Source organism: Octopus sinensis, linkage group LG11 (genome assembly GCF_006345805.1).
Source record: "Octopus sinensis linkage group LG11, ASM634580v1, whole genome shotgun sequence".
Classification (NCBI taxonomy): Eukaryota; Metazoa; Mollusca; class Cephalopoda; order Octopoda; family Octopodidae; genus Octopus; species Octopus sinensis.
In genome coordinates, this window is record NC_043007.1 from 24,352,305 (window position 1) to 24,378,212 (window position 25,908).

A 25,908-nucleotide genomic window follows, 5' to 3' on the forward strand; every position below is an offset into this window, starting at 1 on the left:
ACTGTTCTCTGCTAGCATCAGATCTGGTCTCTTCTATTACCAGGGTTTGTTTCTGCCACTATCAGGGCTCATCCCTCTGCTACTGTAAAAGCTTGTCTCTTGTCAATCCAGTTGGTCTCTGCAGCTATCAGAAACTGTTCTCTGCTAGCATCAGATCTGGTCTCTTCTATTACCAGGGTTTGTTTCTGCCACTATCAGGGCTCATCCCTCTGCTACTGTAAAAGCTTGTCTCTTGTCAATCCAGTTGGTCTCTGCAGCTATCAGAAACTGTTCTCTGCTAGCATCAGATCTGGTCTCTTCTATTACCAGGGTTTGTTTCTGCCACTATCAGGGCTCATCCCTCTGCTACTGTAAAAGCTTGTCTCTTGTCAATCCAGTTGGTCTCTGCAGCTATCAGAAACTGTTCTCTGCTAGCATCAGATCTGGTCTCTTCTATTACCAGGGTTTGTTTCTGCCACTATCAGGGCTCATCCCTCTGCTACTGTAAAAGCTTGTCTCTTGTCAATCCAGTTGGTCTCTGCAGCTATCAGAAACTGTTCTCTGCTAGCATCAGATCTGGTCTCTTCTATTACCAGGGTTTGTTTCTGCCACTATCAGGGCTCATCCCTCTGCTACTGTAAAAGCTTGTCTCTTGTCAATCCAGTTGGTCTCTGCAGCTATCAGAAACTGTTCTCTGCTAGCATCAGATCTGGTCTCTTCTATTACCAGGGTTTGTTTCTGCCACTATCAGGGCTCATCCCTCTGCTACTGTAAAAGCTTGTCTCTTGTCAATCCAGTTGGTCTCTGCAGCTATCAGAAACTGTTCTCTGCTAGCATCAGATCTGGTCTCTTCTATTACCAGGGTTTGTTTCTGCCACTGTTGGAGCAGGTCTCAGATCTTTGTGGTTTTTGTCACTGTTTACAATTATCTTTAAAAAAAAAATTCTTTTTAACATATCAAGTACATCAACATCAAAACATCAAATGGAAATTGTAGTTGTGATACCTGTGCTGGTGGCACGTAAAATGCACCATCCGAACGTGGCCGACGCCAGCGCCGCCTTGACTGGCTTCCATGCTGGTGGCACGAAAAAAGCACCAACCAATTGTGGCCGTTGCCAGCCTCGCCTGGCACCTGTGCCAGTGGAACGTAAAAAGCACCCACTACACTCAAGGAGTGGTTGGCGTTAGGAAGGGCATCCAGCTGTAGAAACACTGCCAGATCAGACTGGGGCCTGGTGCAGCCTCCTGGCTTCTCAGACCCTGGTCAAACCGTCCAACCCATGCTATCATGGAAAACGGACGTTAAACGATGATGATGATGATGATGATGATGTCATATAGATGTAATTTTGACACTGAATCTGCATTTGCTATTCATTTATTCCAGAAAAATTTTTGCAGAAATGTTACAGGTTTTCAAAGTTTTGATAATTTTCAGAATTTTCAGCCAATCAGAAAACAGCACATTTGCTGCCACTATTAGAGCACTATCAGAGTCTGTCTTTCTGCAACAGTAAAAATTTGTCTCTTGTCTCTCCTGTTATAAGAGCTGGTCTTGCCAGCTGATTTCCTGGAGCTAATCTTTCTCTATTATTTTTCTTCATCCTTCTGTTTCAGTGTTTGTTTTATATCTTTTTCCTTCTTTTATCTCTGACAGCAAGTTTTTCCACTCCTTCATCTCTTTCCATCTCTTCATATGAAAGATTTATCTTAAGTATGATGGATCTCTAACTTTCAGGCTGGAGAAGTGGTTCCACAAGAAAGACATGAATGACAATTACACACACACTCACATGTGTATATATATATATATATATATATATATGTATACACGCATGTATATATGTATACACACACACACACGTGTATATATGTATACAAACACACATACAAATGCATGTATACACACACACACACACACGTGTATATATGTATAGTCATACATACAAATGCATGTATATATGTATACACACACACACACACACACGTGTATATATGTATACAAACATATATATGCATGCATGTATATATGTATATATACACACACACATGAATATATGTATACAAACACACATACGCATGCATGTATATATGTATACAAACATACACGTGTATACATGTATACAAACACACATATGCATGCATGTATATATGTATATACACACACACACACGTGTATATATATATGTATACAAACACACATACACATACATGTATATATGTATACACACACACACGTGTATATATGTATACAAACACACATGCACATGCATGTATATATGTATACACACACACATACAAACAAATACACATGTATATATACAAACATATATATATATATATATATATTGATGATGATGATGATGATGATGAAGAAGAAGAAACAATCAAAGAAATTCAAAGAAATAACCCCCCCCTCCTTTCCCCATTCCCTGATATATAATAGTTTATAAACAGCAAAGGTTGTAATTTGCTGCGAGCTAATGATTGTCTGCAGCGGTGACTGTTATGTATTTTCTCATCCTTCAACAACAAAGTAAATCTTTAGCTTCCTACCAGGGAAGATACTTGAGGTTTCAGTTTAAAAATTACATCAAGGACAAAAGAAGAATCTTGACCGCAGGTGTTAGACCTTCATCTGTTACCTAGACGATGTTGTCGTTTTAATTTAGCCCAAGAGCTATGCAGAGCCATCTTAGCAGCATTATAGGCCCCAGTGCAAACCAATACATTGGGCCCTATTGTATTTACTTATTAGACTGCAAGCCACAACATATATAAATTATAATAGGGTCCCTCGATCCATGGGACCCCTGGGCATTTTCCTAGTAAGCCCATGTCGTAAGACAGCAACTGGACTAAAACATTATCCATTGTAGTGGAGGTGCATGGCTTAGTGGTTAGGGTGTTGGACTCATGATTGCAAGATTGTGGTTTCAATTCCTGGATAGGGTAATGTGTTGTGTTGCTGAGTAAAACACTTCATTTCATGTTGCTCCAGTCCACTCGGCTGGCAAAAATGAGTAATCCTGTGACAAACTGGCGTCACATCCAGCTGGGGGATTTATATGGGATGAAACTCGGAAACCAGCTCGTATGTGTCGGTATGATTCAAGAAGGTAACTTTACTTTAATTATTATCCAATGTGTCATATACATATACATTATCCAATAAGGCGGCGAACTGGCAGAAACGTTAGCACGCCGGGCGAAATGCTTAGCAGTATTTCATCTGTCACTGCGTTCTGAGTTCAAATTCCGCCGAGGTCGACTTTGCCTTTCATCCTTTCGGGGTCGATAAATTAAGTACCAGTTGCGTACTGGGGTCGATCTAATCGACTGGCCCCCACCCCCAAATTTTCGGGCCTTGTGCCTAGAGTAGAAAAATATTATCCAAAGTGTCCTGCCTTTAAAAAAAATTTTTTTAGATAGGTAGGGTGTGATTTGAAACAGTAGTTTTGTTGAGGGAGCAGTCTACCCTGGGTGATGTTTTTATGGGAGCAGCACTTTTGGACCTGCTGCAAAAAGCCTGTACAGACATGGGAACCCAGAAGGTAAGGAATGGAAAACTCAAGGGCTGCTCCAGATGGCACACACTCTAGTTAAATCACTGATTTGAGGGAGATTTGGCTGCTATTTCCAGGAGGTTGACTGACCACATAGAAGCTCCCTCTTTGGCTTACATAAGCCATAACTGTTGTTGTTCAGACCTATCTTAGTCCTTGTAAAATAGACCCAAGTTCAAAGACATCATTCCATTTATAACTGATTTATCAGAAAGGCAATCCAATGTATCATTTTCTAAAAAAAAAGCTTGTGTGTGACTTGAGGGAGATTTAGCTGCTATTTTTACAAGGTCAAGCAATTACACAGAGGCTTCCACATAAGGCTGTAGATGTTATAGTATTAGATATTCACTTATGGCAAGTTTTCAAGATAAGGCAAAAAAGAACTTCATATGTGACAAAATACTGTCAAAGCTAGTTTGTGTAGCAGTGGTCCATGATGTCCGACATTATAATCAGAACCACTATACATACAAATGCTGAAAACTACTTGGTTTAGTAACACTTTTGAGCTGTCACTGCTGTTGTTGCTTAGTCCTTGATGGCAAAACAGATCTCAAATGGAAGTCCCACCGCAAGGTACTTTGGGCAAGTGTCTTCTAATTTAGCCCTATACAGACGGATACCTTGTGAGTGAATGAATGAATTTGGTAGATGGAAACTGCCTAGTAAGTGGGGCCTTATCTCAGTGAGGAGGTGGGGGCTGGTGTGCAATAATGTCATCAAGAGAAGGCCCCGAAATGGCACACATTCTCTCATGATGATCCCATAAGCTTGCTAGTGTTTGGTATGAAGAGCTTGCAACTGGTAACATTTGTATCCACAACTTGTTCACAAATAATGTGTATATATATATATATATATATATATATATATATATATATATATATATATATATATATATACATATACATACATATACATATATGTGTGTAGGAGTGGCTGTGTGGTAAGTAGCTTGCTTACCAACACATGGTTCCAGGTTCAGTCCCACTGCGTGGCACCATGGGCAAGTGTCTTCTACTATAGCCTTGGGCCAATCAAAGCCTTGTGATTGGATTTGGTAGACGGAAACTGAAAGAAGCCCGTCGTATATATGTATATATACATGTGTGTGTGCATGTTTGTGTGTCTGTGTTTGTTCTCCTAGCATTGCTTGACAATCGATGCTGGTGTGTTTATGTCTCTGTCACTTAACAGTTCGGCAAAAGAGAGCAATAGAACAAATACTAGGCTTACAAAGAATAAGTCCTGGGGTTGATTTGCTTGACTAAAGGCAGTGCTACAGCATGGCCACAGTCAAATGACTGAAACAAGTAAAAGAATAAAAGATATATATATATATATGCTCTCTCCTCTCTCTCTCTCTCTATATATATATATATTATATATATATATATATATACACACACACATTTGACTTCAACTGTCTCTCTGTGATATACTGGTTTTGCTTTTAATCTGAGAGAGATCCAGACAGGAGAAGCTCCTTTGATCAACCCAAGGCCACTTAAATCAGTCGTGGTGAGTCAGAAAAGACAGAAACATGCTTATTCCATTGTTTAGGTTCAAATCAGTTCTGAGTCTAAACAGAATAAGCATGAGTCTTACTTTGTTCTTCAGGCCCAGGTCTGATTGACCAGATCTATGATCAAAAAGTTTCCAGCTGTGATCATCCAGTCTTTTTTCTAGGCCCAGGTCTGATTGACCAGATCTATGATCAAAAAGTTTCCAGCTGTGATCATCCAGTCTTTTTTCTAGGCCCAGGTCTGATTGACCAGATCTATGATCAAAAAGTTTCCAGCTGTGATCATCCAGTCTTTTTTCTATGTATTGTTGCGTAATGACCCCAAAACCATATTATTCGATATGTCCCTTTTCTGAATATGGCAGGATGTGACTTAGAAGAAAATTTAGTAAATACTTCTAGCAAGTTAAGTAATCATATAAAAACCCTAGCACTGGATTAACCATTTAGCAGAATGAGAATATGCTTAGGGGATCAAGGGAATGGGTGGAGGAAGTACCAAAGAAATGGAGCAAAAGAAAAATTACTTTAAACTTGCTAAAATAATATTTGGAATGCCTAATCTCTGCTAAGTGCAGAAACAGATGTGTTATGTAAGAGTAATTTTAAGGAATTCATCAAAGACTTTATAATTAAAACAAGTAGGAGAAAAGTTTCCAAATATAATTCATCAGGAGTGTCTGTGTGGTAAGTATAGGTGCAGGAGTGGCTGTGTGGTAAGTAGGTTGCTTACCAACCACATGGTTCTGGGTTCAATCCCACCGCGTGGCACCTTGGGCAAGTGTCTTCTACTATAGCCTTGGGCCGACCAAAGCCTTGTGAGTGGATTTGGTAGACAGAAACTGAAAGAAGCCCATCGTATATATGTATATATATATATATGTGTGTGTGTGTGTTTGTATGTCTGTGTTTGTCAATCCAACATCGCTCGACAACTGATGCTGGTGTGTTTACGTCCCCGTAACTTAGCTGTTCAGCAAAAGAGACTGATAGAATAAGTACTGGGCTTACAAAGAATAAGTCCTGGGGTCGATTTGCTCGATTAAAGGCGGTACTCCAGCATGGTCACAGTCACATGACTGAAACAAGTAGAAGAGTAAAAGAGTAGAAAAATATAAAAATAAACATTATTTTCCATCTTACTTTCATGGTTTATTATTGTTTATATTTTGAATTACATTTATATGGGAGGGGGGGGGCACCAAAATTAAAAAAAAGTTTTTAGGGCCTCTATGGGTCTTACTTACTCTGGCCCTAAGGCACTCCCTCATTTGCTTGAACGTTCCAGGCTTTTAGTTTAATCACGAGGCCTGATGTGTAACCCGGTTTCCACCTACCAAATTCACAGACAAGGAATTGGTTGGTGTACGGTTATAGAGATTGAACCTAAAACCACATGATTGCTGAGTGAGCTTCTTAACCACATATCCGTGCCTGCACTGATTGCAATTACTTCATATTTATGAAAACACATGTAGTGTTTATCTCCACCACCATTCTTATAAACAAGGATGGCATTCATTATGAGTACCACAGGGATTAGGAAGCAATCAATTACTATGAAGTAATGTTAAACCAAGGAAGATTCTGTTTCAGAAGAGTTGAATAATATTTGGATTGTTAATGAAAAGAATTAATGACTCAATTAAATGTGATAAATATAAAAAAAAGGAGAAAAAAGAAAGAAAAAGAGAAATCACATAGGCTAATAATAATAATAGTAATAATAATAATAATAATAACAATAATAATGATATTCTCTAGAATAATAATAATGATGATGATGATGATGATGATGATGATGATGATGATGATGATGATGATGATGATGATGATGATGATGATGATAATAATAATAATACTCTCTAGAACAATACTATGTACAAAACCAAATATATGACATCCTAGGCATAACACCAACATGAAGTTCTAACTTGTTGTCTCTTGAGGTCTCTGGATGAGACTTGGAGTCAACTTGTACAAATACAAAGCAAAAGTCAAACATATAATAATAATAATAATAATAATAATAATAATAATAAGTGGCTCTCATGGCTTCTGATCTTAACTGATTGGAAGTGTTATCATGTACATTGTTTTGTCTTGGTATAAAAGATGGGCTACAGCAAATATTCTGCTCAATACCACAGATTTGCTTGTCAGTTGTTTGACCTTAACCAGTTGAGCATGTCCCTTAGTGGTTGACAATATGTGCATTTCTGATCACGAGCAGAAGTAGTGGGGGAGCATCATAGCCATGTGTTGAGAGGGATTCTTTAGGGTTTGAATAATTCACCTCTGGAAACATGGGTGGTTCTTTCAACATCCTTAAACAACCCTTATTCAGGGACCTTTTGAGCGGGATGGGCTACTCAACCCGAAGAAAATTCTAACTGGGCCCCACCTGCAAGGTCATGTGCTGTTTATCTTGATATGAGATCACCATGTCGCGCACACATGGTTGTGATGCATGTGCCTGGTGTACCCTTATCAGACGAGAAGTCATGATGGGTATACTGGGCTTCGTATATTTTATCCCAGTGTTACTATCGTCCGACCCATGCTAGCATGGAAAGCGGACGTTAAACGATGATGATGATGAACTACATCACAGCACCACCCACCTAATATAAACAATCTTACATACATCATATATAAAGTAGTTTATATTAGGTAGGTTGTTGTATGATATAGTTTTAAAAGTGAAAATACATTGTGTGAAATCACAGTGTATGTTACAAGAAGACTTACGTTATTATATATGTTAATTTACACCTTACTCTACTGTAATTAGCTAATGGATCAGAGCAATGACCTTACAATAGCTGTGTTTATTATAGTCTTGACAGGTCTTGATTTCAATCTGCTAGCCATAAAACTAATAAAAAAAACTCTAGGTATTGCAGGTAAATGACAAACAACGGCAGCTATTCAATGATTTACAATAGTTAAGTGATTCCTGAAGCAACTTACTATATTTCATGGCATATAACACACACTTTTCTTCTCAAAACACTATCTCAAAGAATCAGGGTCTTAAATGTAAAGTTGGGGCTTATATTGGTTTCAAATTTTGGCACAATAATAATAATAATAAAAATAATAATAATAATAATAATAATGATAATAATAATAATAATAATAATAATAATAATAATAATAATAATAATAACAACAATAATAATAATAATAAATGCTCTGATGCAGTACCAGGCAGTGGTTCTCATGGCTTCTGATCTTAACTGATTGGAAGTGTTATCATGTACATTGTTTTGTCTTGGTATAAAAGATGGGCTACAGCAAATATTTTGCTCAATACCGCAGATTTGCTAGTCAATTGTTTGACCGTAACCAGTTGAGTGTGTCCCTTAGTGGCTGACGATATGTGCATCTCTGATCACAAGTAGAAGTAGTGGGGGAACATAATAGCCATCTGTTGAGAGGGATTATCTGGGGTTCGAATAAGTCACCTCTGGAAACATGGGTGTTTTGTTCAATATCCTTAAACAAACCTTATTCAGGGACCTTTTGAACGGGATGGGCTACTCGACCAGAAGAAAATTCTAACTGGGCCTCACCTGCAAGGTCATGCACTGTTTATCTTGTCGTGCACACATGGTTGTGATGCATGTGCCTAGTGTACTCTTATCAGACGAGTAGTCATGATGGGTATACTGGGCTTCGTATATTTTACTCCAGTGTCACTTTGATGACAGTGCATGTCATCAAAGATGCACATATCGTCAGCCACTAAGGGACATGCTCATCATCATCATCATCATCATTATTGAGTGCCTTGATAATATATTCATCTAACTCAGGTTAGCATATATATACATGTATGTATATATAAACTCAGTCATGGCCATGTGCAATTAAGAAGTTTGCTTTTCAACCACATGGGTTCATCCTCTATGGACTGGTAGATGCAATTCTAACTTCATAACTATCTTTGGTAACAGTTACCAAGAGAGATGACTCTGCATTGACTGAAAAGCTAAGCTATATAAAAAGAAACTGGGAAATATTATTTACTAATTTGTGTGTGTAAGCTGCCAGGCTGGAAAAATATGTAAGTAGCTGCATAAAGCAGTGATGGAAATGATACAGTTTTAGGTCAAGCTTTTTATAATCCTGACTGAGTGGTCAAGTAACAAACAGCAAATAGAATAAATACAAAAAAAGAGGTTTAGTTGATTCTGAGGAATTTCAACCATGTTTCGTGGTCTGCTACCACAAAAGCTCCTTTATAGGATCCAGTTAGCTCAAGACATGATCAGGAGAAACCACGTCCGGTTTCAGCCCCTACTCCTCTACTGTTTTGACATGGTGCCCCCCACCCCTTTCGGATGTGTCTTCAGCTCTGGTATTGAGTGCATGTCTTCTTTCTTCTTCTTCCATCTGTTCCCTGGCCTCTTCAATGTAGCATCGAGTGTCAGCGGGCGACTGACTGTCTTGTCAAATTTCCCTTTAAAGTGGTTCTTAACCAGGGTCCATATAAAATTTGGGGGGTCCACACAGTAAAATAGTAAATTGGGAGTCCACAATAGTATTCTAAGGGCATTGAAAAAATTTTGCTTTAGATGTATGTATCAATATGTATTGCAAGAAACATCTATAACATTTTACATAGTTCAACCTACACAAATTAATGTATGAAAACAGTAATAAATAACACTATAAAATTAGTTTTGAAACATCGAATGGCTATTGAGGTACACCAGAATAAAATAGTAATCAAAAGGGTCCAGGGATAAAAATGGTTGAGAACCCCTGATTTAACAAATGAAATACACATCACTGAGTCAAATAGAGTAGCAATTTTGAAACTGACAAATACCGCACCCCAACTCAAAAACAATTGTGAAATTTTTTAAACTCACTTCTTTAAAATTTGCATAGATATAATTCTCTTTTCTTTGGTATGGCTTTGGATAAATTTGAAAAGTTTAAAGCCATTTAAATTTTATTACATGTGGTAATTTGTTTGTACCCCTATTCAGTGTTCACAGATGTTCTTTCTCTACCACCAACCCATCATGTGAAACACTGAGACAGAGGACCCATTAGAATGATCGTTCTGAAAGATGACCGACCCAGACCTTTGACAAATTACTTTATAGAGGTTGTAAAGGAAATGATCAACTTACAGCTCCATCACAAGGAAGACTCTCTGTTTGTCTTCGAACACATCCAAAAGTTGAACTATATTCGGATGTTTTAATCTGCAAAAGAAATGAACAATCATATATTGAAATGGTTATCAAACAGGGGGAGAAAATAAACAAAACAAAACTGGAAGGACTGCTAGAGCTTCAGATTAAGCATTCATTTTTGCCCATTTGTATTTTGAGTTAAAATACTAACGATGTCAAATATTGTCTTTAAAAATTAAAACACAATTCGTTAGTGAAATTCACGGTGATATTGCTTTTAGAATATCATTCGTTAGCGTGATCATTACCAGCATTGCCTTACTGGCACTTGTGCCTGTGGTACGTGAAAAACAACATTCGAGTAAGGGTGTTGCCAGTGCCACTGGACTGGCTCCTGTGCAGGTGACATGTAAAAACATCATTTGTCCGTGGCCATTGCCAGTATCGCCTGACTGGCCCTTGTGCTGATGGCACGTAAAAGCACCCACTACATTCTCAGAGTTTTTGGCATTAGGAAGGGCATCCAGCTGTAGAACTCTGCCAGATCAGATTGGAGCTTGGTGCAGCCATCTGGCTAACCAGTCCCCAGTCAAGCAGATCAACCCATGCCAGCATGGAAAGCGAATGTTAAATGATGATGATGATGATGATGTTGTAATTAATTAATTAACTAATACATTACACACACTAGATACATACATACATATACATTCATGTGTGTGTGTGTGCATCTATATGTGGCTGTAGATATATGTGCATGTGTGTATATATATATATATATATATATATATATATATACACACACACACATCTGTATGTGGCTGTAGATATATGTGTATGTGTACACACACACACACACACACACACACAGAGGGAAAAGTAATGAACAAATGTAAAGCAAAAGGCAACACAGGAGAGACAAGTTTTAACAAATATTGTATTAGTTATAAACACTTGAAAATGAGGGAAAGAGTCTTAATGTTTTGGACACTAACCCTTCATCAGAAGAAAAGTGTAGAAGGAAAGTAAAGGGGAAAGATGAAAGAGAAAAAATGGTTGGAAAAAGAAAGATAAAACTGTGTAAGTCATTAGGAATAAGATGGAAATGTAGTTATATGGGGAGAGTTAAGAAGGGAGAAAGGAACAGGTGCATGTATATATGTGAATGTATAGGAGTGTATCCATGTGTGTAGAGGTTTCCAAGTACAGAAGTATAGTGGTGTGGGTTAGTGAAGGTGTGGGGTGTTGCTGTGTGTGTATGTAATCATTAACTGTGTCTGAAAAAGTGTAAAGGTGAGAAAGTGAAAGTAGGCATGAGTGCAAGGTAAAAGGAAAGAAAGGGAGATGGACGGAATGATAGAAGGGTATGTAAGGGTATGGGTGTTAGATGCTGTAATGTGGTGGAAAGTTATGGACGAGAGAGGAGAAAGAGAGGTACAACACTAGTGTAAGACAGGGAAGTAAATTAGTGAGGTACATAAAGCAGCAAAAAGAAATCAATGGAAGTGAACATAAACTATATAAATGAAAGGGCAAAAAAAAAAAAAGAAAAAAGAGAAAAAAGGGGGGAATGGACAATTGAGTTCAATGAGATTAGAGAAATGAGAGAAAATTATGAGTAATATTAGAGAAAAATAATTGCAATAAAACATTGGTAAAAATAAATGAATAAAAATATTAAATTGGCTGTGTACCAGGGGGTACACAACTAGTGCAAAATCTGAAGAGATAGAATTGGCCACAGTGAAGCTGATAAACAAACGTTAGTATGATGATGCACTTGGAAAAGTCAAACAATAGGGGTGTCAACATGTGATGGAGTTAAGGGTGAGCCCTAAGTTAATTCAGTTTCGTTCGTTGTTTTCGTTGTTCGACGGATCCAGCGCCTTTCCTGGAAGCTTTCGCCCGCTTCTGGCCTAGTGGTTAGAGCAGCGGACTCGCGGTCGAGGGATCGCAGGTTCGAATCTCAGACCGGGTGATGTGTGTGTTTATGAGCGAAAACGCCTAAGCTCCACGCGGCTCCAGCAGAAGGTAATGGCGAACTTCTGCTGACTCTTTCACCACAACTTTCTCTCACTCTTTCCTCCTGCATCTTGCAGCTCACCTGCGACGGACCGGCGTCCTGTCCAGGTGGGGAACCTATACGCCAAGGAAACCGGTCCTTATGAGCCAGGTATGGCTCGAGAAGGAACAAACGAACAATTCAGTTTAGGGTGATCCCTAAGTTAATTCAGTTTCTGATTGATTGAGCTGCAGCTTATTCTGTAACTGGCATAACCTGGACCTACAGTTTGGTGCTTGCGTCATCTTCTCTCTCTCTAGTGCGGCTCATTGCTTTTGTAGTTGATGATGCTGTGCCACACTAGATTTAGAATATATGAAACTTTGTTTCTGTGCTGCCTAATTGCTTGTGTCTTACTCTACCAGACAGTTTAAGCATCTAGGGCAACTGTTACTGAAAGACCCAGGTGCTTCCTCTGCATTCACATCTCCAATTGTTTTATCTACCACACTGCTGTCAACATGAAGGACATTTGAACATTGATTTTGGCTTTCTTGCCATCACACACACACACATGCACACACACACACGCACACACACACACACACACACACAAGTGAGTGTATGTGTGTGCATATATATATGTGTGTGTTGAAACACAGTTTCTATTCAACATTTCATCTATTCAATAAGACAATCAATACTTCATTTCATTTTACTATATATATATTATTTATACTATATATTCTATATTCTACATTAATATTATAAAGAATATAAATAAAACATAAAAAACAGATGGAATTCCTCTGAATAATATATATATATATATATAGGCGCAGGAATGGCTGTGTGGTAAGTAGCTTGCTAACCAACCACATGGTTGCGGGTTCAGTCCCAGTGCGTGGCATCTTGGGCAAGTGTCTTCTGCTATAGCCTCGGGCCGACCAATGCCTTGTGAGTGGATTTGGTAGACAGAAACTGAAAGAAGCCTGTCGTATATATATATATATATGTGTGTTTGTCCCCCTAGCATTGCTTGACAACCGATGCTGGTGTGTTTACGTCCCCGTCACTTAGCGGTTCGGCAAAAGAGACCGATAGAATAAGTACTGGGCTTACAATAGAATAAGTACTGGGCTCGACTAAAGGCGGTGCTCCAGCATGGCCGCAGTCAAATGACTGAAACAAGTAAAAGAGAGAGAGATATATATACATAAATACATTCACACACACATCTATATCATCATCACTTTAGCAGCCACTTTACCATGCCATATTTGTATGGGTCAGATGGAGTTTATAGGGCCAGATTTTCTACAGCCAACTGCCCTTCCTTTTGACAACCGTCACCAGTTTCCAAGTGAGGTAATACTTCTCCATGGCCAGACATGTTTTCACAGAATATTGAAAATGAACAACACTGCTTGTATGACAGTGATAATCATTTACAACTATTATGCAGTGTTAAGATAAGGTGACACAAACACCTACCCACACGTGCACACATATACATACAAATGCACATGCACACATGCAATTGCACACACGCACATGCACACATGACAAATTTCTTTCAGTTTCCATCTACTAAACCCATCCACAAGGCTTAAGATTTTGGTTGACCTAGGATTATAGTAGAAGACACCTACCCAAAGTGCCATGCAGAGGGACTGAACCTGGAACCATGTGGTTGGAAAACACACTTCTTAACCACACAGCCAAGCCTGCATCATATGTATAATATAGGGTGGCCCGAAAGTAGGTTTACAGTTATTCAATTATCCCTTTCGCATTCATATATTAATGGTGTTATGCAAATAACGTTGATATAAAGAGAATGCACATTCGACAGGAAGAGGAAGAGAGAGATGGATGGAAGGACTCCGTTGGTTACGACGATGAGGGTTCCGGTTGATCCGAATCAACGGAACAGCCTGCTCGTGAAATTAACGTGTAAGTGGCTGAGCACTCCACAGACACGTGCACCCTTAACGTAGTTCTCGGGGATATTCAGCGTGACACAGAGAGTGACAAGGCCGGCCCTTTGAAATACAGGTACAACAGAAACAGGAAGTAAGAGTGAGAGAAAGTTGTGGTGAAAGAGTACAGCAGGGATCACCACCATCCCCTGCCGGAGCCTCGTGGAACTTTTTTAGGTGTTTTCGCTCAATAAACACTCACAACGGCCGGTCTGGGAATCGAAACCGTGATCCTATGACCGCAAGTCCGCTGCCCTAACCACTGGGCCATTGCGCCTCCACTAGGAAGAGAGAGAACGGCCATTCGGAATAACATACAGGACTATGACTAAAAATTAGTTTCGCTGAACCTGTGTTAGATATTTGCACTTTTACAATCTGGTCACTGATACAGTTCCATCATAGCTCAGGGTCAGAGATGACAAAAATTTAGACACCAAATAATAAATATTTAAATCGTGGTTGTGTGGCAAGTAGCTTGCTTACCAACCACATGGTTCTAGGTTCAGTCCCACTGCGTGGCACCTTGGGCAAGTGTCTTCTACTATAGCCTCAGGCCGATCAAAGCCTCGTGAGTGGATTTGGTAGACGGAAACTGAAAGAAGCCCATCATATATATGTATATGTATATATATCTATATATATATGTGTGTGTGTATGTGTTTGTCCCCCCCCCCAACATTGCTTGACAACTGATGCTGGTGTGTTTGCATCCCCGTAACTTAGCAGTTCGGCAAAAGAGACCGATAGAATAAGTACTAGGCTTACAAAGAATAAGTCCTGGGGTCGATTTGCTCGACTTAAGGCGGTGCTCCAGCATGGCCACAGTCAAATGACTGAAACAAGTAACAGAGTAAAAGAGTAAAAGAGTTCTTTAATGGTTATTATGTGACATCCACATTGCAATCGTTTTAGTCTCAACACAGAGTCTCAGATCAAATCAATTTATTAGGCAAGTACATCTCTGAAATTAATATAATACACTAAATGTAAATAAAAAGCAAAGAAAAAATGTAATGGCGCCATTAAGCTTGATAATGACTTTGTATATCTTAAGGTTCTTCAACACAAAATGGTCAAAAAGATTACAAAACCATTGGAATGTGTACTCGTGCTAATGCAATTGGTATAACAATGCGCATATCGACAAAATGGCATTTGATAATGAACTGTCACAGAAAATGGAAAGTGAAGCAGTAATTCTCAACACTTTTTCATTAATGTATGATTACACACACACACACACAAATACTATATATGTGTATATATACATACATATATACATATACATATATATACATATATATATATATACATACACATATACATATATATATATATATATATATATATATACATACACATATACATATATATATATATATATATATATATATATATATATATATATATGTATATATGTATTATGTATGTATATATATACACACACACACACACACACACACATATATATATATACATATATATATGCACACACACACACACACACATATATATATATACAAATATATATATATACACACACGTACACACACACACACACACACACACACACACATATATATATATATATAAGCACATAGATGTATATTCACATACAAACACACATATACATACACATACACACCAACATAATCTGAATCACCTCTGCTGCTGCCACCACCACTGTTACATATCAACAATGGCTGTGACGCAGTGGGGGGAGGAGGAGTAAATACACACACATACACACACACAACTATCCATGACTAACACCCATACAATCTCTGTCAACTAAATCCACATACATATATAAGCACATACATACATGTATATGCACATAAAAACACACACACACACACATACCCACCAACACAACCTCAGTCACCTCTGCCACTGCTGCCACCACTGTTATGTATCAACATTGGTTGTCAAGCGGTGATGGGAAGAGGAGCAAACACACACACACACACACACAGAGGCACACACACATAGACACACACAGGCACACACACATAGACACACACAGACACACACACACACATTCACGACTAATGGCCATACAGTCTCTGTCAAGCGAATCCACTCAGGAGGCATTGGTTGACTCAGGGCTGGCTGTAACGGAAGACACTCACCCAAGGTGCCACATAGTGGGACTGAACCTGAAACCATGCAGTTGCAAAGCTGGCTTTTTAACCACACAATTTGCTCGGTTCATTAAGTTTATTTTTATTGAGAAAAACAATATTATCTATAACTAGCAGTATCGCCCGGCGTTGCTCAGGTTTGAAAGGGAAATAACTATACAAGCATTTTTAGAGAGTTACTTCCCTTATATAATAGCAAAAATGCATTAAAATGGAAAACAGTGATGGTAAATTATTTTTAAAATCGTAGACTCATCGTAGACGCGGGCTAATACCCAGAAGGGCTCGATATGAATCACGACTATAAGATACTCAGTTTTGGTTAAACTGCACCGCAAAATGTGGGAGTAGTTAGAAATCTAAATCGAAGGGGACAGACACTCACACAACTACAGTTTTATATATAAAGATATCATGTGAAAATTAATTGTGATTCTTATTCATGAAAAATACTAGGCATAGGAGTGGCTGTGTGGTAAGTAGCTTGCTTACCAACCACATGGTTCTGAGTTCAGTCCCACTGCGTGGCACCTTGGGCAAGTGTCTCTACTATAGCCTCGGGCTGACCAAATCCTTGTGAGTGGATTTGGTAGACAGAAACTGAAAGAAGCCCATCGTATATATGTATATACATATGTATGTGTGTATATACGTTTCTGTGTCTATGTTTGTCCCCCAACATCACTTGACAACCGATGCTGTGTGTTTACGCCCCTGTAACTTAGCAGTTCGGCAAAAGACACCAATAGAATAAGTACTAGGCTTACAAAGAATAAGACCTGGGGTTGATTTGCCCGACTAAAAGCGGTGCTCCAGCATGGCCACAGTCAAATTACTGAAACAAGTAAAAGAGAAAAGAGAGAATTGCCTAAAGAATTCTCTCTGATTGCACTGACATAGCAGACACAGAAAGAATTTTACAGGCAATTTTGGCAGAACCGAGATGCTTTTCTCCATTCTTTCTTCTTCATCACACCAGTGTATCTAAATCGTTTGGTCACTTTTTTAAAGATACCTGGTTAATTCTTTACTGTTTTTCTGAAGAGATATAAAAATCCTAAAATTCAGTTTCCTACATGGCAAAATGGACTGAATCTATAAGGGGATGCTGAAAAATTCCCGGCTTTGAATGAAAAAAAAATTCAGGAGGATTAGTTACTCTTTTTTACTCTTTTACTCTTTTACTTGTTTCAGTCATTTGACTGCGGCCATTCTGGAGCACCACCTTTAATCGACTTATTCTTTTGTAAGCCCAGTACTTATTCTATCAGTCTCTTTTGCTGAGCCGCTAAGTAACGGGGACATAAACACACCAGCATCGGTTGTCAAGCAATGCTAGGGGGACAAACACAGACACACAAACACACACACGCATATATATATACATATATATATATATATACATATATACGACAGGCTTCTTTCAGTTTCTGTCTACCAAATCCACTCACAAGGCTTTGGTCGGCCCGAGGCTATAGCAGAAGACACTTGCCCAAGATGCCACGCAGTGGGACTGAACCCGGAACCATGTGGTTGGTTAACAAGCTACTTACCACACTGTCCCCCTCTCAGATTGAAACACTTTTGCAGCAGTCCTATAAATAAACTTGGAACGTTGGGTCTCCAACCAGGCCCTTCCTGATACCTTTAAAGCCAGGAACTTTTCAGTACCCTCTCATATGCTTCAATATTGATATTAAGAAGACTTGACACTTGCCCAAGGTGCCATTCAGTGGGACTGAACCCGGAACCATGTGGTTGGTAAGTAAGCTACTTACCACACAGCCACTAGATGTCAATAATCTTTCAAGTGCTTAGAACCCTCCTGAATTTTTTTCCCTGTCCCTAAGAGGCAAATTTTCTGTAGAAGCTCTACAGGACATTCCATTCCAATCTCAGGATAAAATTAAAATAGAGGGTTAAATTTTAATAGGTTAAATATGAACACTTCAAAAATTAGAGATTTGTATTATAAAACCAGAAGTGGCTTTAAGTGGTTTGGTATCAAATGTGTTAAACCACATAATAAAATGTTAAAAGTGTAAAAAAAAAAAAGTGTAAAATAAATAAATAAATAAATAAATAAATAAATAAATAAACCTTGTTGCATTTGATCTTAACTGTGATATTTTGTTGCAGAGGGAGAAAAGAAAAAGGGCCAGATGAAACACATCCATACCCAGAGGGAAATCAAGACAAATTCGAAATTCTATAAATGCCTGAGAAATTCATCTGAGAAATCAAAAATTGGTAAACGAACATGAAAAATTTAATAATTAGCATTTAAACGAAAAATATGGTTTTGTTTCTTTTTGTTTTTACATTTTCTATGCATTTGCAAGTATAAGATGTTCAATGATTCAATAACTATTTTCAGAGCTGCTTTTGCCTAAGATGGTATATGACCAAGTGTGTGTGTGTATATATATATATATATGTATATATATATATATATATATATATATATATATATATATATATATATATGCACACACACACGATGAAACACACACACGATGAAACACACACACACACACGAGGGGATGCTGAAAAGTCCCTGGCTTTGAGTAAAAGAAAATACAGGAGGACCAGTTAATTATTATTTTATTCAACATATTCTCCTCTCAAATTCACACACTTATTCCAGTAGTTCTTCAGTTTTTCTAAGCCTTGTAAAAGGACTCAGAAGGCTGGGCCTTTCGCAATACCCTTAGAGCCAGGAACTTTTCAGCACCCCTTTGTATGCTTATATATATATATATACACATATATATATATATATATATAGAGTACTGACCACTAAAAAAAAAAGGACAGCCTATATGCTAAATATAGACGTCAAAATCGCCATTTTCCACACAGAATGTGGTCTCAAGAAAAAAATTCAGCAAAAAACCAGTGTAAAAATAAGCAAGGCAAGTGAAAATATACGAAATAAAAAAGTTTCACTTGTTAATATTTACATATAAATATTATTAATTTAGTGGTCAGTCCTCTCTTTACTCTTTTACTTGTTTTAGTCATTTGACTGTGGCCATGCTGGAGCACCGCCTTTAGTCGAGCAAATTGACCCCGGGACTTATTCTTTGTAAGCCCAGTACTTATTCTATCGGCCTCTTTTGCCAAACCGCTAAGTGACGGAGACGTAAACACACCAGCATTGGTTGTCAAGCAATGCTAGGGGGACAAACACAGACACACAAACACACACACATATATATATTTACATATATACGACAGGCTTCTTTCAGTTTCCGTCTACCAAATCCACTCACAAGGCATTGGTGGGCCCGGGGCTATACCAGAAGACACTTGCCCAAGGTGTCATGCAGTGGGACTGAACCCGGAACCATGTGGCTGGTTAGCAAGCTACTTACCACACAGCCACTCCTGCGCCTATGGTTAATATCATTTCTACCCTTATTTAATTATATATATATATATATATATGCAGAAAAAAGGTTAGAGGTCTATACAAATCAAATTTTTATATATAAAAGATGGAGACGGAAGTAACACAGAAGAAAGTCTAAGACATTTCGATTCAAGAGGGAATTTAATAACAAATTATATAAAGAAAATATTAAAGGTTTCGATGTATCTCATCTTATCAAATATCAGTAAAAATTTATAAAAATTTGAAGTAAATAAAGTTTATCTTGTCTGTTCTTGAACCCACCAGACAGAAGATAAACTGTTTTTACTTCAAATTTTTATAAATTTTTATTGATATTTGATAAGATGAGAGACATCAAAACTGGTAATATTTTCTTTATATAATTTTTAAAATCATTTTTATTAAATTCCCTCTTAAATTGAAATGTCTTAGCAGTGTATCTTCCAGCTTTTTATGTTCTATATTCAATTTTCACTGAAGTTGACTGTGCCTTTCATCTTTCAAGGTTGATAAAATAAGTACCAGTTGAGCACTGGTACCCCTCCCACTAAGATTACAAGCATTGTACCAAAATTTGCAACAATTACTACTATTATTATCTCTGCCTTAACAAACACAGGTATTGTTTTCAGTTGTGCTTGTTTGTTTGTTTGTCCGTGGACAAGATATCTCAAGAACAACTGGATGGATTCAGATGAAACTTTCAGGGATGTTTGGCCTTGTGACTGGCATGAACTGATTAGATTTTGGGATTGATCTGGTACTGGACAAGGATTCTGGATTACTTTTCCTGTGTTTTTTTACTCAGTTTTTGAGAGTGGTTAGGTTCATTTTTAATATTCCCGTTTGTGAGAGCAGTTGAGTTTATTTCAGATATTTTCATTGTAAAAACCATCTCTGGCTAATCGCTAAGAGGACATTGATGTTGCCTTGGTGAGGTTTGCATTCTCTGAGTGCTCTTATTATCATCATCATCATCATTATTATTATTATTATTATTATTATTATTGTTATCATTATTATTATTATTATTATTATTATTATTATTACTATTAAGACGTTGAGCTGGCAGAATCGTTAGCATATTGGGCAAATGCTTAACAGCGTTTTACCTGTCACTATGTTCTGAGTTCAGATTCTGCCGAGGCCAACTTTGTCTTTCATCCTTTTGGTGTCAATGAAATAACTACCAGTTAAGCACTGGGGTCGATTTAATCAACTTACTCCTTCTGAAATTGCTGGTCTTGTGCCAGAAATTTAGAACTATTATTATTATTATTAGTCAATGAGTTAACTAATATTGGTTTCAAATTTTGGCACAAAGCCAGCAACTTCAGGGGAGGAGAAGGAGAGGAGCTTTCTCCGTCCGGGTTGCGGATCCGTGGAACAAGCTGCCAGACGAGATGGTGAAGATGCCGACGACCGCTTTGTTCAAAGCCTCCCTTGACCTCAAGTGGCCTGAACTCTTTACATGAACATCACCCTGTTCTTAACTCCATGTCCCCCTACATGGCCTTGCTATTTGCTTTTGAGCCAAATTAACTAACTAACTAACTAAGTCATTTACATTGACCCCCTCCCCCCAGGAATCAACTGGTACTTATTTTATCAACCCCAAAAAGGATGAAAGGTAAAGTCAACCTCAGCAGAATTCGAACATAAAGATCGATAAAATACTGCCAAGTGTTTTTACCCAGCATGAGAACAATTCTGCCAGCTCACCGCCTTAATTAATTAACTAATTAATATTAACCAATTAACTAATTGATTAGTTGACAATCAAATTTGTGGCAGTGAAAAACCTAGAACAATCTTGGTCACGTCATTGATGAAATTGGGAATGGCGATGGAAAGGTTCTCCCAAACCAAGTAAATTGATTGATCAAATGATTGGTCAAGCAATCAATTAGTTAACTGATTAATTAGCTAAATAGTTGATTAATAATAATAGTAATTAATAAAACAAGGTAAATATAACCAACTGGTATGATTTTATTGGGAAAATGAACTTTTCAAAATAAAACAATTGTGTGTGTATGTTTGTGAGTGAATATGTGTGTGTGTGTTAATGGTTATCTGAGTGTGTGTGAGTGTGTATGTATGTGAGTGTGTGTATATGTTAGTGTCTGTGCGTATGTGAGTGTATATATGTGTTTGTCTGTATGTGGCTGTGTGTGCATGTGTAACTGTGTGTGCATGTGTAACTGTGTGTGCATGTGTAACTGTGTGCATGTGTAACTGTGTGGCCTTGTCTCAATGGCACTACAGAGTAGACAGAGCATGTTTTATGATATTAGTTCATCTGTCATTGTTGTTGATTACCAAAAGTATGTGAGTATGGGTGCATGTGTGTGTGTGTGTGTGTGTGCATGTGTGCGTATGTGGGTGCCTTGGAAGAATTGCTTTTACAACTGGATTATGCTCCTTTTAACTACCAACTCTCAGTTGTGAGTGGAGGTGCATGGCTTAGTGGTTAGGGTGTCAGTACCTTGATCGTAAGATTGTGGTTTTGATTCCTGGACTGGGCGACACATTGTGTTCTTGAGCAAAACACTTCATTTCACGTTGCTCCAGTCCACTCAGCTTGCAAAAATGAGTAACGCTGCGATGGACTGGCGTGTCGTCCAGCTGGGGAACACATACACCATAGAAACCAGGAACCGGGCCCATGAGCTTGGCTAGGCTTTAAAAGGGCGTATTTATTTTATTTATTTCTCAGTTGTGAGGCAGAGCATGGCACCTGTTATTTTTCTCTTTCAGATAGTAGAGTTAATGGCCTTGTCTCAATGGCACCACAGAGTAGACAAAGCATGAGGTTGATTTGTTTCAACCCTTCAAGGCAGTGCCCCAGCATGGCCACAGTCCAATGAATGAAACAAGTAAAAGATAAAAGATTATGATTCTTGAAAAAGGTTTCCTGCACCTAAGATAAATATTATCTTAACCACTTTAATGTGATATGGCATCTAATGTTTTATGATATTAGTTCATCTGTCATTGTTGTTGATTACCAAAAACATTACACAAGAGAAGAAGATGGGACACAGTGTGTTTGGCTGTAACCAGTCAGTCCAATGAGTGCCCAGAAGGCTCTGCTACAGGCTGGTCACTAGTGACCTGCAAGGACTGAAACCAAGGAGTTGGCTCTGGACATGTGTAGTTTACATTTTCTTTGTGTCCCTATTCTGTTCATATGATGTGACACATTTATTGGTGCAGCTTTGTCAGACAAGATGGTCTTGTATTTCCTAGGTCTTGTATTTGCCAGGCCAAGTGGTCTTGCATTTCCCAGATGTTGGGGTTGATCTCAAAGCTCTTCACTGATGCTTGAAGTATGTCCAACCAGGCCCTTTGCAATATCTTTAAAGCCAAGAACCTTAAAGCATGCCCCTCATACATGTGTGTGTATGTGTGTGCATGCATGCACAAATATGCATGGATGTTGATGTTCTGCACTTGTTACCACTTGAATGAAATGATGATAATGTTGATATTCCTTGTTGACAATATGACCAAAGGTGCAGGCATGGCTGTGTGGTAAAAAGCTTGTGTTCCAACCACATGGTTCCAGGTTCAGTCCCACCATGTGGCACCTTGAGCAAGTGTCTTCTACTATAGCCTTGGGCCGACCAAAGCCTTGTGAGTGGATTTGGAAGACAGAAACTAAAAGAGGCATGTCATATATATATATATATACATATATATATATCATCATCATCATCTAACATCCGCTTTCCATGCTGGCATGGGTTGGATGGTTTGACAGAGGACTGGTGAGCTAGAGCTGCACCAGGCTCAATCTGGTCTGGCAAAGTTTCTGCATCTGGATGCCCTTCCTAACACCAACCACTCCAAGAGTGTAGTGGTTGCTTTTTATGTGCCACCAGCACAAGGGCCAGTCAAACATTTCTGGCAACGACCATGCTCAAAAGGTGTTATTTCATGCTACCTACATGGGAGCCAGTCTGGCAGCACTGGCTTATATATATATATATATATATATATATTTGTGTGTGTGTGTGTGTGTTTGCCCCCCCCCCCATAACTACTTGACAACTGGTGGTGTGTTTATGTCACCCATAACTTAGCAGTTTGTCAAAAGTAACTGACTGAATAAGTACCGTTTCTAAAGAAAAGAAACAAATATTGGGGTCGATTCAGTTGACTAGAACTTCTAGGTTGTGCTCCAGCATGGCCGCAGGCTAGTGACTGAAACAAGTATAAGATAAAGGATAAATGTTTTGTGCTCTCAGAGACCACTGGAATAAACTGGTGCTTTACTTGCAAAAGAGGTAAGCGTTGGCAACAGGAAGAGTATCAAGTCATAAAAATCCAGTCTCAAAAAACTCACTGTCTAACCAAAACCAGAAGGAAAATGGAAAATGGATGTTAAAGAAATGAACTAATATAGGTGCAGGAATGGCTGTGTGGTAAGTAGCTTGCTTACGAACTACATGGTTCTGGGTTCAGTCCCACTGCGTGGCACCTTGGGCAAGTGTCTTCTACTATAGCCTTGGGCCAACCAAAGCCTTGTGAGTGGATTTGGTGGATGGAAACTGAAAGAAGCCCGTCGAAAATATATATATATATATATATGGTGTGTGAGTATGTATGTGTGTGTGTATATATTTGTGTGTCTGCATTTGTCTCCCCCAACATCGCTTGACAACCGATATTGGTGTGTTTATGTCCCTGTAACTTAGGGGTTCTGCAAAAGAGACCGATAGAATAAATACTAGGCTTACAAAGAATAAGTCCTGGGGTTGATTTGCTCAACTAAGCACGGTGCTCCAGCATGGCTACAGTCAAATGACTGAAACAAGTAAAAGCGTAACAAACAAATGAACAGACAGCTATACACACACATGCACACACATATATATCACATGATCATGTGACTGACTAGACTATCAGATGTTGTTACACATCGCTGGTCACAATGTGCTTGGCATTGTTTGAACCTTCAAATGATGCCAGGTGAGCAGGCCAGTGGTGGTGACCCCCTTCGGTCAGACACTGACCATGGGTTTGCACCTAGAGAGTTCCCCTCTGAGGCACAAGTCTGGGCAAGGTTGTTTTATGGAAGACCAGCAGTCGCCCATGCATACCGGCCTCGCCTCTCCACGTCACCGATGTTGTCCAAGGGAAAGGCAAGCGCCGATACAGCTTGGCATCTGTGACGTCGCAACTCACTTCTACAGTTGAGTGAACTGGAGCAACGTGAAATAAAGTGTCTTGCTCAAGAACACAACACGCAGCCCGGTCCGGGATTCGAGCTCACGATCGTAAGCTCGATGCTCTAACCACTGAGCCACGCGCGTTCACTGAGCAGGCCAGTATTCTCCACTAATCAACAGAGGGGGGGGGACTGGAACAACATGAAATGCAGTGTTTTGCTCGAGAACACAACGTGCTGCCTGGTCCGGGAATTGAACTTATAATCTAGTGATCGTGAGTACAACAGCCTAACCACTAGGCCACACACCTGCAAAAACACATGCCCACGTCTGTATCTATGCATATATATGCGTGTGTGTGTGTTTATGTCTGTGTGTGCATGTGTGTGCCTGATTTTGCTAATTCATATCAGCATTGATATAAACATTGGCAAGAAGTCTGAAAGAGAGGAAAATATATTTGTTTTGCATTGTGTTGCAGACATTCCCTTGTCAATCCTGCCATCACAGATCCATTGAAGAATTGATTGGTTCATTATATACATGTATGCAATCATACTATGTCTTGTTAACAACAACAACACAAATAACAAGTAATATTATGAAATCATTCCGGTAGGAGACTTACCTCCGTAGAACTTGGATTTCATTTTCCAAAGATTCTTCTTTTCCTCGTAGTCCATGCCTGTCTATGCACTTTACAGCAACGAATTTGCCTTTTTCTAATTTATCTTCTGCCAACACAACTTCTGAGAAGGCTCCCCTGAAATGAAGAGAAATGATACTGAAGTGCCAGGCAACAAACATGTCAAAGAATGAACTGATCTTCAAAAAAAATCTAGCTTTGAAAATCAATGAGTTAAATTAACAAAAGGGAAAGTATTTTGGGGGTATATACAAAGGGGTGCTGAAAAGTTCCTGGCTATATATATATATATAATATAAATTGGACATGGGGGATCATTATATTC

At 38.6% G+C, this 25,908-nt stretch overlaps 1 protein-coding gene across 1 annotated transcript in view; it reads right to left on the reverse strand.

The window, feature by feature from the left end:
- LOC115217463 (calcium/calmodulin-dependent protein kinase type 1) overlaps positions 1-25,908 on the reverse strand; it is a 254,820-nt gene that overhangs the window by 84,131 nt on the left and 144,781 nt on the right. The window contains exons 2-3 of the mRNA XM_029787169.2: positions 25,566-25,700; positions 10,227-10,301 (exon numbers count right to left, since the gene is read on the reverse strand). Of these exons, the coding sequence (XP_029643029.1) occupies positions 10,227-10,301; positions 25,566-25,700 (210 nt within the window). The remainder of the gene's footprint in view (positions 1-10,226; positions 10,302-25,565; positions 25,701-25,908) is intronic.